A 17,787-nucleotide genomic window follows, 5' to 3' on the forward strand; every position below is an offset into this window, starting at 1 on the left:
TGACTCAGTGAACCAGCAATATACACTTAGAATTTTCTCCATGAAATAGACAACTGCTAAAAAGCGTGCCTAAAGCAAAAACTGCCGGCCTTTTAGACATTTTACATAAAAACTTGAGAATCGGCTTACTTCTTGATCTCTACATACAACCTAAATAACTCCATTAGAATATTTGCAAGGCAAAGTAACTGTTACAGTCCATCTTTCTAAACAATCTGAGATAATGAACTGGAATTTATCAGCCTAAATTCAGCCTCTGCACTACTGTTCCCCATTGGGAAATCCACAGTAAACACCAAAGTAAAATACAGTAACAAAAAAATAATATTTTAAAAATGTGAATTGTTACAATGTTGTCAATGGCTGAAGATACTTAATAATTATCAATTGCTAAAATTAAAAAATATGGTTGTTTTCTCTGCATTTAGAACTAAAAATGCCTGCAAATGTACAAACAACTCATAATAACTGGAAGTGTTATTTAATTAATGAATATTCACGAACAAATTTGTAATTTGGCTTTTGAAAGCTTTTTACTTTCTCAAATGGCTCCTTTGAACTGTTAAAATTCTTTGTAAAGTATCCTTTCTAAATCCCAGAGAAATATAGAAATGAATAATTACTGAGTACACATTCAGTAGTGCTAATTTTTACTCCACATTTTTCTCAAATAACTTTAGCTGGAATTTGTTCAATAGAAGTATCTGCTGCAGGGAACCAATTGTATGACCTTTAGGTTACTTTTATACAATAGTTCTGGAGATGAAACTAATGTAGTCTCTATGCTCGCCAAGACTTTACCTTCTCTTTAGTCTTCTAAGATTTCAGTTGCAATGATTTTCATATACCTTTATACCAGGAACTGAAATCAAGCAGCAAATTCAGTTTAAAAAGGCTGATGAACAGTCTTCAGACAGTAACAGACACTGGTCCCTCCTTTCCAGTGAGGATGATGATTAATCAAGTGCCAGAGATATGTTCATATTGTCACAATTACATAGTCATTCCTTACTCTGATTCAAAAGAAGAGGAAAGATTTGAATTCCTTTTTCAATAGGCCAAATGATCTAAAATAGTTAGGGTTTCAGCCTGTAGTAAAATGTCAACTAAAATTGTACAACCTAAAGCAAGTATTCCTGAGTTAATGGCGTTTTACAAACTTCAACACAGCATCTGTTTTCAAATCAAATCCGTAACCAATTAATTAGTTTTATATACTTATTTAAAATTCCTGATTCAGATGTTGTTTGAGAATGTTTGTATGTGTGGATAAACTTGTTGCTCATTGTAATGATGCCATTTAATCATCATTTGCTGTTTCAGAAGCTGTGAAACTATCCATAGAAATCCAGCAGAAAAGAACAGCTAGCTGCTTCAAACCGTGTTCTAGAAATGCACAACTATAAAATAGTACTTGAATTTCTCTCCAGCATTTTTAAATAGCATTCTGATCATGGAAACACAGCAATACTATTTTGAAGAAGCAAGGATATTGCTACATTTTGTGAGGGCAGTAGTACCCCTGCCAAATAAGTCTTAAGTAAAAGATACAGCTTCCTGTTATACAGATGGACAAACTTCATAAGAATGGAAAGAATAATAAAGACCCCTTCTTCCTTTTTCTTCATATTACACAAGGAAAGCAATGAGTTCTCACTACTCACTAATTCCCATTAATCACTGAGGGGAAAACCAGTGGCAGTACTACCAATTTTCTTGACAACTCAGGAAAGTGGCAGGACATGTTTAAAGGTTATACTTCTGCAGAAAAATTCAGAGATCGTCACTTGTAAGAGCCTCCAAACATAGTTTGAAAATTTATACTTAGGATAACTACATTTTTTGGAGAAATTCTCACTGTTCTCTTTCAGGTTCCTGTCATTGTTATTTAAAAAAAACCAAAAAACAAAACAAACAAACAAACAAAAAAAAACAAAACAAAAAACAAACAAAAAGAAAAAAAACACACACCAAAAAAACACACAACTCTACAGAGTGTATATACAACCATGTTTTGTCTTGAGCTAAAAAACTAGCACAAATTCCACTGATTAGGAAGACAATCATTACAGGGGTATATCCAGGGAACAGAGTTCAAACATTAAGTTTCCCTTTCAGCGACATTACTTTAATACTTAATTCACTAATCTATACAATCTGTACTCCAGATACCATCAGCGAGCAAATTTTTAAAAAAGACCTTTTTCTGTGGACTTGCCGTGTGTAATGGTTGAGCAAAAAAACCTCTTGTTTTGATTCATAAGCCACAGGGCTAGCAACAGCAGTTATGGACTAAGTGACACAGTAGTTTAATTATACAAGGCTACTCTCTTTCTTTACTTGACAGTTATTTTTCATATATATGACCACTCATCTAGCGTAGATTAAACACCCCTCTAATTACTTGGTTTTGATCTAACCTTACATTTTTGTTCGATGGCAGTTAGTGACAGCTCAGCTGTCATTTTGTGATCTACATTAGCTCCCTGCTGTTATATCACAGAATTGATTCATGCATCTGTAGGGAAGAGAGGAAGGGGTTAGCAGCTGCTGTACATCTATCAAAATTTTCACTCACATTCTAATATTTCTAATAATTTACCCTCCGTTTGATAACACCTCTTTTTTTTCTTTTTTTTTTTTTTTTTTTTTTTTTTTTTTTTTTTAATGGGCTATACAAATATGTTCTGGTCTGAATTATTTGCCAAACTGCTTTTAGTTAGAGTGATTAATAATTACCACCTTCCCAAATTTGTTTTTCTTCCACAAACCATGTTGCCATGGTTCTTTCACAGAATGTTACTTTTTATGCTACCAATTGTTATGAAAGCATATCCTAAAAATTGGTCTTAGGGCATGATTCATAATGTCAGGTTACTCAATTTCTGAGAACATGATCCAAGTATCAGCCATGTATAACAATATTCAGATTACAGTTTAGTTTAGGATTTATGAAAAATTAATGTACCACAGCAATGAAAACAGTGTGTCACTGTCTTCAACTGCTAAGTTACGTAATTACAAAATATTCTTGATTATATGCTTTTTACTTTTAATTAAATAAATAATGAAAAAAATCAATAAAGGAGACATTGACACATAATTTAAATTCTAAGTTGAATCTACCTCAACCCTGGTTGTATTTCTAACAAGCTCTCTACATTATATTTTTCTGTTGACACAATGTAGTTCCCACAAAATGCAAACTCCTGTTAGAATAAACATGATGTAGTCTTTTTTGACAGGAAGAGTTACAAAGATTTGGGTGCTATGATCTATCTATATTAGCATGTAGTGAGACACAAAAGGAGTAGACGCGTAGAGCAAAACAGTTGGTGCTGAGGACCCAGCATCCACACAGTACGAGTGCCCGGGAATGTTTTGCTTATGAGTAGTTCTATTTCACTCCCATGAACTTTAACACCCATTAATGGTTGAAGAACATTAGACAAGCACCTGGAAAATATTCTCCAGTTGTTACACACACAAGAGATGCATTTCACGCACCCCAGGACTGCTGTGTGATATAAATGAAAGTGCAGTAAGTGAGGATGATCAGGAGAGACACCCAAAAAACAGGCTGTTGCTGTGAACTGAAAGGCTAACACAGATGCATCTTTCCTTGTGGGTTCCCTTCAAGTAATTAAACAAAAGAAGTAGAGGTGCCAGGGAAGAGGCATGATCTAGAGAAAATTAACACATCTTTTGTGTGATCTCTTATTGTTGTGGCTCTCTGTAAAACAGTTATGGATTTAAAACAGACTGACGTCTCCCACAGATGGCTTCTACCTCTACAGTCCCCAAAGCATGATTCCCAAGTGCTAAAGATCTGCCATGATTTTTGAGGGGAATCATTGCTTGACCCAATATATCCTATGAGAAGAAAAACATCACTGAGTGGGCACGGGTGCTACTTCTGATCTACAGCTTATAAATCCATCAGAAGGCAAAATCATTTCTGGAGCTGGGTGAGAAGGATTTGAGGGGTAGACGCAGCAGTAGGACTAGGGAATCCCATGCTGCTATCCAGCTTTCCTTCTCAGTCTACCGTCTAAAGAAGAGAGTAGGATTTTGGGAAAGGAAAAGGATGTCCAAAGGAGGGCTCTTCCTCTCTTTATACAGTAGGCTACATTGTGCTAAGGTCAACCCAGTTCCAAACTGAACTGTTCCTTATCTGCTTTCTGACTTGCATTTCCAGATCTAGCTGATAATAACCGTGTGCTGCTTCTCACTTCCTCTTAGAGTTGTAGAACAACTTAGCTATTGACAAGTGAACAGCATTCTCGTGATTCACAGAAATTGTAGTTCCACATGCTAAATCACAGGGTCTTTCTTGTAATCATATATGAGAAAAAAGACACAGCCTGATTTTTTTGAATTCATAATGGATTTGAAAGGCTGTCATCTACTGGTGATCAACAGTCTGATTTAGCTTGTGCTATCTAGAAGTCACTAATAGAGTAAAACCCACAGAACTATTGAAATATACTTTAGAATTATTTTTAAAGTAAAATATACAGTTGAAAACACATTTCTGCATCCTGTACCATCTCTACTGTTGCAGGTTTGTTTTGTTTGTCTTTGAGATTCATTAGACTGCCACAGGCTGATCTGGACAAGACAAAATGAAATAAGAATACATTAATGCTTTCATGAACGAAGAAGGAAGAAATTCCTGGGTAGACAATTATCACAGAGGGTATTTTCTGCCTTTTTCCCTGAACTAGCTTTTAGCTGTTCTCTTTTAACAGAGTTGATAATCTTTGTCAGGGTGAAATGCAACCTGAAATTTGCATAGGTGGAGGGGGAGGCCAAAGCTGACAAGTCTCCAACATCAATCTCCCTTACATCATGCAGAACAAAACAGAACGTAAGGAGATTTTTCAAAATGATAGAATAGGTAATGAGGCCTCACAAACCTGAAATTTCCTTACTGGAATTATTTCCAGCGCAGTGCTATGGAAACGTTTATACAAGTAGCACAACTGATGGAGTTTTTAATGACTGTGGGGAAATGTTCTCTATAGGCCAGCAGTGCCAACTGCTGGAACAGGTTCTCGGGCTGGACTGAAAGGCAAAGGACACCAACAAAAGACACATGTACTTAGAATTTAGATTGATTGCTTTCATTATGACAGCTGGCAAAAAATAGTGTTTGCAGCTGGGCAATGACTGATGAAGTTATAAGGTAAGGTTGGAAGTGTTCATTATAAGCAGCGTTAGGACTGACTGGGTTATTTCAGTATTAACAATACTTGATAATATCCCTCCTCTGAAAAATAGGCTTATCATCTAAGCCCTCATAAGGGCTCCCCTGTTTACTAAGCTTTAACAATCAAGGCAGGCAGGTATCCTTCACAGCTGAAATGTATCCTTACAACTTTTCCAGGCTTCACCAATTGATCTAATTTCTATTAATATACATGGGGCTTAGAAAATAAACCTGCATCTGGCTAATCCCCCTCCATTTCAGTAAGGTTCTTCTCATTTCTGGAATGGTAATGAGTGGATTTCAGAGTGTTCAGGGCCTGGATTAGAAAAAATATCCAGATCAGCAAGCTATATGGTTTACAACATGAATCATTGCAACTCCTTATAATCTGGTTGATGTGTTCACTGAATGAGTATATTGTCTTGTTTCTCTCAGAGATGCAATACATGGTTGTAATCAAAACATTAGGTATTCAGGCAAAATAAAAAATTACCACTGTTGTCAGAATACAGAAGCTGTACATGGTTGACAGTACAACGAGATTTATCACAAGTACTTGATATAAAAGCAGGAAGATATGTTATTTCATTTAATAGAAGGCTGCAAAATATACTTAGCTGGCTATCATGTATTTCTTAAAGACCACTTACTAGATTAAATATATCAGGAATCTCGATTAATCCATCTATTTAATCAGAATGTAACAATATAGACACATTCTTGATTAGAGAACTAGTTTCTCTTCTCAAGAATTTTGAGCTATTCTGTGGACATTCTCAAGTGTATGAGATATATATAAAAAACGAATCACTCAAAGAAAATGCAAGCTTCATTTAAGATACATAATAGTCCACTGAAGAATTCTAGCTTCTTGAAGATTCAGGGTCTAACCCCAAGCCTCTTCACAGTTCTGTATGTGAAACTATTACCACTATCATGTAAAATGTATAAAGATCTGCTTCACTCAAATAAGCCTAAGTATATTTCTTTTCTACAGTTGCATATATGTTTATAATAATTAATTAGTGTTTTAAGAATTCAAAGATGAACCCATAATTATTTAGAAGACATAGTCAAAAAGTGATCTGAACACACAAAAGATGGAGAATACATATAGGAAAATTAAAGTACCATTATTCCACAAAATGAAACTTAGCTAAACCAGACCCTCCTATGAGTTTGGGATCTCACTTGCTGCTTAGTCTCACTGTCATCCTTTTAATAGTTGGAATAAAGTTAGGAATAGGAGGGGGATCTAGCTATAAAAACTAAAGCCTTCTCACACTGTACTTCACCCCACCAGTCCTTGCACTAGGAGGTACACTTAGGTCTTGGCCATTAGAATCTTCCTTCCCATGCTCGGAAATATTTATATTACTTCTTCCAGTTTCCTGCATGTTGAGCAGATCAACACTATTTTTAACTCTATTAATGTTTGCCATGCACACACTGGGCAGGAAAAGGTGAGGAATTGAGGGAACCTCACATCAGAGTTACGCTCCTTTCTTCAAAGTAAAATCTATACTCTTACTTGACAAATTACATTCTTCTTCTACAAAAATAAAAAAAAAAAAAGAAAAATCTCCTCTGTTATTTATGTGTTTTCAATCAGGGCTTCACAATTCAGTTTTCACTTCAATACTTCCTAACAGCAATTGCAGGTTATGAGTAAGACCGCTTTCTTGATTTTTGAGAGTGGGACAAATAATGTGGTCTTCCTAACACTTCTAAGATTTCATTTAAATGGTTGGTATGGTCAAGTATTGGCATCAAGGAAGTTTGTCATAGGTTGACTTTTGATATAAGGAGCTGCTGTGCTATGAATCATTCCAAGAGGTCAATGGGATTTATCAACTCTTGTTACTTTTCACCTAATATTTTTAAATGTCATCAATGGAAATCTAGTTTTTCTATGTTGTATTGGATTTTTTAAAGTAATAAAATTTCTAATCTTAAGATATTGCTCAATTATCTCATCATTGCTTTGACTTATATCAACTGATAAGAAACCAAAAAGGCTAACTGATAGAGCTAAGTTTTGAAAGCTTGGTTTTAATAGACACACTTCAAAATGCACCAAGTGAAGCAGTTAGAGGACAAGCACTGCTAAAATCTGAATGTTTTTCTTCCTTTCAATACATGTGTGATCAATTTTTTTTTTTCTTTTTGAAAGAAATAGTTTTGGAGAAATAGGACAGCAGTAAAAGATAAAGGTCCAAGTGGAAAACATAAATGAAGATGACTACCTTATCATACGCTTCATCTTGGAAGAGAGATAATTCGGAACAGATATATAGAAGTCTACAAAATCATGAGTAGCATGGAGAGACTGGATAGGGTTTAACTGTCCACTAACTCCTGTCATTTAAGAACTAGGGGGTACCAAATTAAAATAAAAAACACAGCAAAAAATAAAGGTAGTGGTTCCTACACCATGGTCAGTAAACACTTCAAATTCAAAATCAAAGGAGTTTGTGGATACTAAATGTATACATAGGTTTAAGGATAGACCTGGCAGCTCAGCAAAAAGCCTGAACAGAAATCCCTTAATAGCTGTGAAAGTACCATACTATATGTACATACTCTTGCTTTTTCCCTTGACATTTCCAGCCACCCCTGGAGACAAGTCCAGGGTTCATACCATAGGTTCAGACCTTGGTCTGAACTGTTCTATTGAACCTATGAAGTGTAGGCTGTGCCTAGAGAGTCTGGTGAGTTCAGACTTTCAGAGTCCAATGAGTTTCACAGAGACCAGCAAAAATTTTAGAGGAAGGACAATTGAACACTTACCCTTTTATGGCCTAAAAGGCAAGTATTGAGGCTATGACTATTCAGCATTATTCAGAAATTATATGAGGGTCTGAACTTAGCACACTAGTTGTTATCTGTTTGCTAGACTTACAAGTGATGTACTTACCTCACCAGAAAGTAAAAGCGTTGTTTATATGTGACTGCTCTGCTTCGTAATATCCCTATTCTTTTTAAATTGATTTTAAATGTAATCTGAAATCATGTACCAAACTGTCCAGGTTGGAAAAAAAAAAAGTGTAAAAACATAAATTAAAAATAATGACTTTTTCAATATGGCACACATTCAATATTTTTATTTCCATTAAATAGCCTAATCATAATCTGGATTATTAGCAAAATACAAGTTAAATGCTGTCAGCCATGACAAGCCAAAAGAGTTTTAACAAAACTTGAGCAGAATAAAACTGGGTTTGATCCATTTAACTATTCAACCTCCACTTTGAATTTTAGGGAGAGAAAAAGAACATATCCAAAAGTGGTACGTAGTGAGATTGGTCTCATCAATGTAAAAATGCAAATTTATTATATTTTACTAAAAAAGCAAGTTAAACCAAATTATCTCTAAGTGTTTCAGATACCTTTTCATACCTGCAGATACCTTTTGAGATTGAAATTATGCACCTTAAGGATGGTAAAACACAGAATTAAGCAAAGTGCAAACCAAAGATAAATGTAACTGGAAAATCCTGTGTTGTTCCAATTCAACATCACCAATCTAGTCAGAATTATGTATTATGTATTATAAGAAAGACAGATGAAAACACATGCAATACTACTTAGCACAGAAAATCCTGAGCAAATTAAAAGAGGACAGTGACACAATGCCTTGTTAAAGTCATGTAAGTTCTGGGGGCTAGTACAGACAGAACTGTGGTATTTCCTTTTAGCTGATTTTGTGCACTGAAAGCAGAAGAGACCAACTGTGTCCTGCCTCCAAGACCTGAGCTACAGTCAATTGCATGGTGCTGCCAGGTAGACCTACTTGTTTCTTCAAAATTCTCTGCACTCTTCAACAGAGGATTCCTTTTGCAACATCGGCTGATGCACACTGCCTCAGGCCATCCCTAAGGGTCAGAATACCTACAGAGTTACAAACTCAGTTTGAACCCTGACACACACATCTTGCCCCCCCTTTTCATGTGGTATGAACTATCATCCTGTCACAGGCATTACATGTCAAACAGATACTCATTTATCAAGTACAAAAGGCTGAGTTAGCCTAAAGCATTTGCAAACCTCAAACACAAAACCACAATCTGCAAGCAAATATATTCATTGAAGTCTTGTTAATGTCTATAGCACTCATGGCACCCAGGTGACATATGTCAGGATGATCCCGTACTGTCCACTGTTCCTGGGATGCCCACCAGCCCTCACCTCCCTGAGGACTCCCTTGCTGTCTGTAGGCTGGTAGTCACTGAGAAAAACAAGATGTTAATATACACCTTACCCATTTCAAAACTCTGTCCAGCCAACTTTACCTCTGCTGTAACCAATTTCTGATGTTTCAGAAATCTGCTCAGTTGTGTAAGACAGGAAAAGTACTTTTGACATGCCGAGTATAAATTTGTATTGCATTTGACTATGAGATACAACTATAACTACTGTCCAAAAGCAGTGTTATTAGTATTTTAAATTAGATGTTGCTAATCCTTTTCTTTCCAAGGGCCAGGAAGGAAGAATACAGACTCCGAGGTCAAAAAGAGATCAATTCGTTCATTAAATCTGACTCACTGATTTAGCAGATGTACCAGGTGTCTATGTTTTTTAAAAATTTATCAGTTTTTGAAGCAATTTCAAGTCCTCAGCTTTACAAGACTCTATCTACAGTTTTCACCAGTAAGAACTTCCAATGTTTTATTGTAGTCATTACTAGGACTTTCCATGCAAGATTAAATATTTCTCAGATTTAAATTTTTGGCCACTAGCTCTTAATGCATGTTGGTCAGCAAAGCTGAGAGACCATCACTATCTTTTCAATATTCTTTAGCGAATGATCACATTCCTTCTCCATTTTTTCTTTGGCAAAGTAAGTTGATAGAGATATTTAGCATTCATATGCAAGGCCTGCTTTTCCAGTCCCCCATACTTTTAGTGGCTTTCTTTGACTTTCTTCCAGTATTTCAACACAATTCTTAACCTCTGAGAACCAGATTTGTGAACAACATTCTAATAGCAGTACAACCAGCATTATTTGCTTTCTGCTTGTATTTGACCATTCTTTAATAGTCAAGGACTGTATTAGTTCTTTTTACCTGTGTCACACTGACAGTGTATAGTGAGAAAATAGCTAGGATAATCCCAGTCATTTACATTAGAGACAAAGCTCTCCCACTCCAAAATGAACCACCTGGGATGTAACCAGTCAATTCAGTAATAGCAATTCCATAATAGTAATCACCTGTATTATTTGTTAGTCAAAAATATTTGTGTCATCTTCAAAAGACATCAATAAAAATATTTTTAATGAGATTTTCCATAGAGATCTGAAGAAGAGGTATAGCTACTTCTTTACCACCTTCATCTTCCTATAAAGGAATTATCCCCATTCAGGTCAAGAATTTCAGTGCCCCATACATTGTAAAAGTATATTGGATTTTACTGTGTTTTTTGAAAGTTTTCATACTGAATTAGATTAAAAATTATAGGCAGAGTTAAAATGCAGCTTGAGAACTTATTATACAATAAGAGTCAATAATATACTTAAAATCTAGCTTTTCCTTTTACCATTTTAACAGTATTTTCAGATCAGAAAATGATACAAGACAATGCATGATCCTGTAGGACACTAACCTACACTATTCTTATCAAGGTGCCAAATCACAAACTCTTTTAGTCTAGCTTTTGTGTTTCTTACTAGCACAAGACACCTCCATACCACCATGCTCACCCAACACCAAGATTTTGAAAACACCCTTATCTGTTTCTCAGCCCTAGAGAAGTTCACAATCAGGATAATACATTTCAAGAAAAGAAGAGCAAACCAGAAGTGATATATAAACAATGATGTTTTAAATATTTTGAGAAATGCTTACTGGGTTGGATTTTTTTCCCCGCACATAAACACGTGCTGACATGTAAAATCAACTGAGGAGACTCTTCTTCCTTCCCAGCATCTGTTACTGGAAGAGGTAGTCCCCTAGTACATGTATCATGTATTTTTATTTGCAAAAAATTTCCTGCACCAAAATACCATACCAGTCATTTCTATTCATAAGAACCTGTTACCAGCATCCATTATTAAAGTCAGTATTTCTTAGCTGCTTACAATTCATGCAGAAAGCAGGACGTCTAGATGATAAAGCAAATATCCATTTATAGAACATAAGAAAAACATTAGCTCTGAAAATAAAAACCTTATAAAGTATAATTCAAGGATAAATACAATTACAAATCTTTGGAGAATAAAATATCAATTAAGCAAACATACTAAACAGGTATTTTATCTTTACATACTTAAGTGATTTAAAACATATAACTTAATATGATGTAATTGTACTTCTAAAATGACTAACATCATTTAATTAATTTTTGAGAGTGAAAGTATGTATTCATCTAGTAATACAAATATGATTAAATACATTCCAATGATTAATGAAATCTAAATGACAATAATAATGTGGCATGCATAAGGAAGGAGGGTACCAAAAGAGACTTATTCTGTTGTGGACTGTACAGAAACTGCTTGAAGTTTTTATAGAATTCAGCCTTATCTGAGATCCAAAATTAGAAGCAGATGTCAGCAGAATAAAAATGTAATTATTCAAACAGGATAAAGAAGACACATTTTTTCGAGCATTCATTTTAGTTCATATCACTGAGCTTAAATGAGGTCTTAGTAAGTATTGAATTTTATTATTCAAAAAGTGATTGTGTGTGGTCACTTAATAGAATTGATTAATCCTCTGTGATAGCAGCCAGAGCAACAATAAAAATTACATTTTTCTTCTAATGCAGTAGAATAAAATTAAACATTTAGAGTAATCTTACCAGAGCTCTGCATTTCACATCTATCTTTCTTTCTGGTGCTGCAGGTATGCTGTTAATCTTTAAGGAGAACCACACTTTGCAATTTGAAGAACTTCCTCCTATGTTAAAAAGAACAAAATGCCTTACAAGTCATCTCTTGAGGTGATCAATCTTAACAGCATGCAAATCAATGAAAAATTTGGACTTTTAGCAGAAATGCCAGTCATTGTTCATATTGAGACAAAGCAAATCATGAACTGATTTAATTGCTGTCAACCAACTGCATTATCTAATCCCTTCTTGTCTGGATTCAAAATAGTAACAAAATCAATATATACACAAATTGAATGGAAATAGCACTTTGGCACATTAGTTTCCTAGACTGTCACATTGTTTCAGAATTTTAAATATCATTGATTTGTAAATGTTTTTCTTCAACAAAGACAATATGTTCAAGAATTTTAAAAATTTGTTAAAAAATATTCTGAATTAATTTTTTATTAAAAGCTCATCCACGATGGATTCAAAACTGCAAGTTATTCACTAAGCAGATCAGAATTTTCAGTTACGTAGAATCCATCCTCAAATACATGTTTGAACATACATTGATTTATAGTGCAATGTATTTTTCATCAGGTTTTGAGACGGGATGTCCTGAGTTATTGTGATAACAAACAAGTTGGCATTAAAGAGAATGAGAATGCTCAATGATGGTAAATACATGCATCAAAACATTCATACTTCAGCATTATCCTATTAGATCAGATTCGTTATCTGTCTTATCCCAAGCTCTGTTATCAATGACTAGTAAAAGTGTGGCCAGAAAAAAACGTGCAATAAACTCTTGTAAATCCACATTTAATTACATGATAAACTGACAAGAATTCCGGAAGATTTTATTCCCTTCAGTATTTTGTATTATCTAGTCCAAAAAGGAGAGATGGGAAATTCCAGCAATATGTACAAAAGCTGAAATGCATCATAGGCTCCCTTTGAATTTTGGAGATCATTTATGAAGCCACAGAAGACTATTTATCACACACGTGTATGCTCATGAATTTATAAGGATAGATTTTAAATTCTTCTGGTGCTGATGATTATGAAACCCTTAAATAATTCGAATTTGCATGAATGTTAAAATTAAGGCCAGAAACAGGGAAGTGTTTAGTGCCAGTAACCATGGGAAGCATAAGCAAGCAGATCTTTGAACTGGAGGCAGTCCATATCAGACTGACAGTATTTTTCTGATTTTATATTATATCAAGCAAAATTAAATCAAAGTTAGTTCATCTAATATGACCTCTGGTATATCACAGAACTTAAATTCTGTTCAGTCACACAGAACTTTTGTTGTGCAACTTCAGTCAAGCAATCTGTGTTTTGCTAAAGCATATTTTCCAGGTAGACTTTGAGTCTTGATTTGAAGATATCCACTAGCAGTTTGTTGTGGTGGCTAATTACTGGCATTGGAAGACATTTAAATATGAGTCTAATTTCTGATTTCCATTAGATTTGCTTCAACATCCAGCCAAAAGATCTTGTAATGACTTTCTCTTATAAATTTAAGAGATCTAGCATTAAGTATCTAGCATTTTCCGGTATTTAAAACATAGTCATGAATGTTAATAAAATTAGCTCTTCAATCTTTTTCAGATAGGCAAAAGAGATTGAGCCCAATGTCTCTCATCATAAGGCCTGATTTCCACAACACAAATATTTTGTGTGGTAATTTTTTTGCAAGTATAAACGGTTGTTCAGCACCTTTTAAAAATGCATACACAAGAACTGCTTGCAGTATCTCTGTTTGTCAGTGTATTGTATGAGGTGAAAATAACCTTAATCCTCCTACTCACACTTCCCTGAATTACACACTAGAGAGCTACCTTAGCAGTTCTGTTTTACCACAGCATTAGTCTTGGGAGCTCCTACTGTTTTTCTTTTCTGCTGTGACCCCAGCTCTTCTCAGAGCCACTGCTTTATTTGTTGCAGTTCCTCATTCTGCATATATGACTTTATTTCTAAACCCAATTTCCAGTAAAACTGTGTCTGACTGGCTTTAATTATATTACTCTCTTTAAATCTTCACTGAATGCATCCTGTATTAACTTAACCATTCTTTTGTTCAGGCTAATTTGATATGCATACAATTTACCATTTTTAATACCAGCAGAATATTACAGTCTTCCAGTCTCTGGAATAGTCTCAGTATCTTAAGGTATATAAAAATTAACATTATTGAGGCAAAGACATCTTCTGAAAGTCCGTTAAAGGATTCTGGCATGCACATGACCCTGAGTTTAATCAATTAAAAAAAGTGAAAAAAAATAGTACACAGAAGAGAGATGACTTCTGCAAGAAGGGAGGATCCCCTTACAGCAAAACAGAACACGTCACCGGGAACCTGAAATAAAAGCTCTCAATTAAAGACCAAAAGAAAATCAAAGGGTGCCCACAGCTTCAGACACCACATCCTTCAAGAATGTAGTCAAAATGTAGGCAAGTGTACAACAGAAGTGTATAAAATTCAGGTAGGAAACAACAAAGGAAAATGTTAATGGTAAAGTTCCATTTACACAGGATATGTGATTAAACAGCAGGACAAAAGGATTTATTAAAGTAAAGCAACACATTCACGAATGAATGTTCTCTACAACTAAGGAAAACAGAAAAGAGCATAAACTGTTATTTAAACAGAAAATTAACAAAGCTGCCTCTCTGACCCCAGACCTCCAAGAACACCCATACGAAAAAAAAAACCAAAACAAAACAAAAAAACAACTCTGAGTGACAACTTGCTAAAGACTTAAAAAAGCAGTAGCAGAATCTTTTTAAACACATCTGAAGTTGGTAGTCTGCCAAACTCAGAAGGGCTGATAGATGATCAGGGTGAAAAGTAATGCCCAAGTAACATAAGGCTGCAGCAGAAAATCTAAATTAATTCTTTACAGTAGTGTTTGCTATAGTGGAGTTCAGGGGCTTTCTACACCCACCCTAGACCTTGTTTTGAGGGGAACGGTCAGAGGGACTCTCCTAAATTAAGGTTTAAGCAGGAAAGGTTTTGGAGCAGACTGATAAAAAGAAAAGTAGCAAATCACCTGGGCAAGAGAGTCTCTGCCTAACAATTCAAAAGGAATTCATGTATGAAAGTGTGGTGGTGCAAACCAGCATGTGACCCATTGCCTAAGTCAGCTTCAGGTACAAAGAAATGAAAAGGCAGAGAATGTGCTGCCAATTTTTAGACAAGTCTCTGGGATAAGCTGAGAAATTACAGTTGTGAGTTTGTATATTCCAAAGAAAATTATTAAGAATCATAATAAAGGAGAGAAGCCACAACACGCAAAACTATTTGAATTCTTTGACAAAGTCAGTGGCTGTGTGAATAAGGGAGATGTGGTTCACATAGTACCCTGGTTTTCCAAAAATCTATTTCTAAGATCCCTTTTCCAAAGACTTCTAAGGAAATTAAGCTGCAGAAGAGGGAACATTAGAAGATGGGATTAAAATACAGAAACCAAAGAACAGGAAGAAATAGCTAGTTCTCACCACGAAGAGAGATAAAGAATGAAGTGAAAAGGCTTGCTTTTAGTATGAAAAGTCCTTAACCACATTTTCTCCCTAGGACAGATATTTTAAGTATCATATTCTGTCTCTAACAAACTGATCAACTGGAAGTGTGTCTCCAGTGTGCTAGGAGTACTTTCACTTTTTTCCTAATGCATAACCACAAGTTTTGTGGAACTGCTTTGTTACTTGTCATTACAATGTTATGCCTTCCGGCAATTAATACATCTATACTGCTGCCAAGATATTTTTCCATATAGACTTACGGCCTGCTTTGTTGTCTCTGATCACAGATTTTTCCTCTGTACTTTTAGCTTTCCTGAATCACTTTTCTGTACTTTATCATTACAGTAATGTAGAAGTTATAATCTATTTGTCTTTTCACTTGCTTTTATATATAAATTCATTGATTCTGTTCACACAAATTGCTTAAAAATACTCTAATTCCTGACATGTCTCAAAAGCAAAGCTTTCAGGTCAAGTTGCTTTCTTTTTAGTTTTGACTTCAAGTATTTTGAGCTATTGAAACCTTTTTTTTGCAAGGAACTCTTAATTTCTTTTTGTAGTTTTTATGCCTTTGAATGTGTAGATTCATTTCTCTTTAAATTTTCCTCAATTTTGGAAAATCAAGTATTTTTTCTGGAGACCCTAAAGAAACAACCTAGCACACAGATTACCTTTCTGGAAAACACTTATCATGTTTGGGAGGGAATACTTCGTGTGCATTTTTAAATTATATTACATATATTTAGATACTTTAGATCATAATATCACTTGCATAAAATGTTCAATAGGCATTTCCCTAAAAATTGTCAAATAGTTTAATTGAAACACTTTTCTTAACACATGGAAAGAACCTGGCAATTCTCTGCTGAAGGAGCATCTTTCCATTTATTTTTACAGCTGAACTCCTTACCAAACAAACATTCCAGCAAGTATTGTTTAGTATTAAGCCTTGAAGTTGTATAAACTTTAATGTTCTGTCAACTTTTACTCAGTGAAAACAGAGCTGAATGGTTGCTTTGCTGCCCACTTGCATTTTTAAAAACATAAAACTAGGGCTTTGTCCCCACTTAGCCATAAATCTGATACCAAATAGTGACTTTATAGATGAGTCGCACCTCAGGTCTTTATCCGTATAATGTATTTGAATGGGCTAGGCAAAGCCAATTTATTTCAAGTATCCTCATTCTCAAGTAATTATAGCCTAATTTCACTGTGAATTTCTTCTCTTGCCAAGGCAACCCACGAGACAGAACCTAGTTCTTACCCACAGGAATACTTAGAAGTCACTTCTAAAGTTATAAAAATCTACTAAAGCTTTAGCTCCCTGAAAAAAATGAACATAAGCAGATTAAATTCACAACAATTGCTCTTGACCTTTCCTTTAGTTGTATCTCGGCATTTCTGTTTCAAACCTGAAGAAGAACTTGCATGCCTGAAAATAGGTCTGGTATTAGAACTTCATTTGCTAATGTATACACCAGAAGGCCGGGGGCTTGGGGATTTCTTTTGCTGGTTTTTATTAGGTTTTTTTAAGAGTTTTACTTTTCCAGATAGTAGATGATGGGAAAACAAGGCTGAAATGTCACAGGCAGTAGAGATAATCTCAATACACTCATGCTGAAACAGAGATGGCTCATTCCCAACTCACAGAACAAGATTATATCTTGTGTGCGTGTACGTACATATATATGTCTGTTTCCGTTTTCTGCACACATTTAAAAAAAGAGGCAGAAAAAAGTAGACACTCTTCTTTTTCCCTCTACCCCAGAAAATGTTTATTCTAATACAAAAATGTTCCAAATTGATGACATTGTTTTGAGATGATGCCTTTTTCTCCACATAAAACATCTCAATCCAGAACATGATGTTCTTAGAACTCCATGAACAACTCAAACCAGAGAATACTATTGCAAACACAAGTATAAACTCATGCTTACCTATACACCCACTTTTCTAAACTCACATTGATATTTTTAATGCATTTGAAGCCTCTTCTTAGGGCCTGAGCACCACACTTTGGTGTGTTACAAGATAAACTTAGTTTGACTTTAGGCCTGTATCTCTTATCATCTCACTCTGGGGCTTCAATGACAAATAAAAATCCTTAGCCTGCTTTATGCAGCCATCAGGTCATGATCTTGTCAGATCTCATAAAACAAACAAAACAAATTTTAGTCAGTACTTCAGATGGAAATCACCACTAAAAAGGAGTGAGCGCAAATCTTCTG

The 17,787-nt window shown here is 35.0% G+C and overlaps 1 protein-coding gene across 1 annotated transcript in view; it reads right to left on the minus strand.

The window, feature by feature from the left end:
* Nucleotides 1–17,787, minus strand: part of CFAP47 (cilia and flagella associated protein 47) — a gene marked incomplete at both ends in the record, with an annotated part of 347,065 nt that overhangs the window by 106,753 nt on the left and 222,525 nt on the right. Inside the window, one exon of the mRNA XM_082336357.1 lies at nucleotides 12,014–12,111. Within this exon, the coding sequence (XP_082192483.1) occupies nucleotides 12,014–12,111 (98 nt within the window). The remainder of the gene's footprint in view (nucleotides 1–12,013; nucleotides 12,112–17,787) is intronic.

Source organism: Platalea leucorodia, assembly GCF_965183815.1.
Source record: "Platalea leucorodia genome assembly, chromosome: 2".
Classification (NCBI taxonomy): Eukaryota; Metazoa; Chordata; class Aves; order Pelecaniformes; family Threskiornithidae; genus Platalea; species Platalea leucorodia.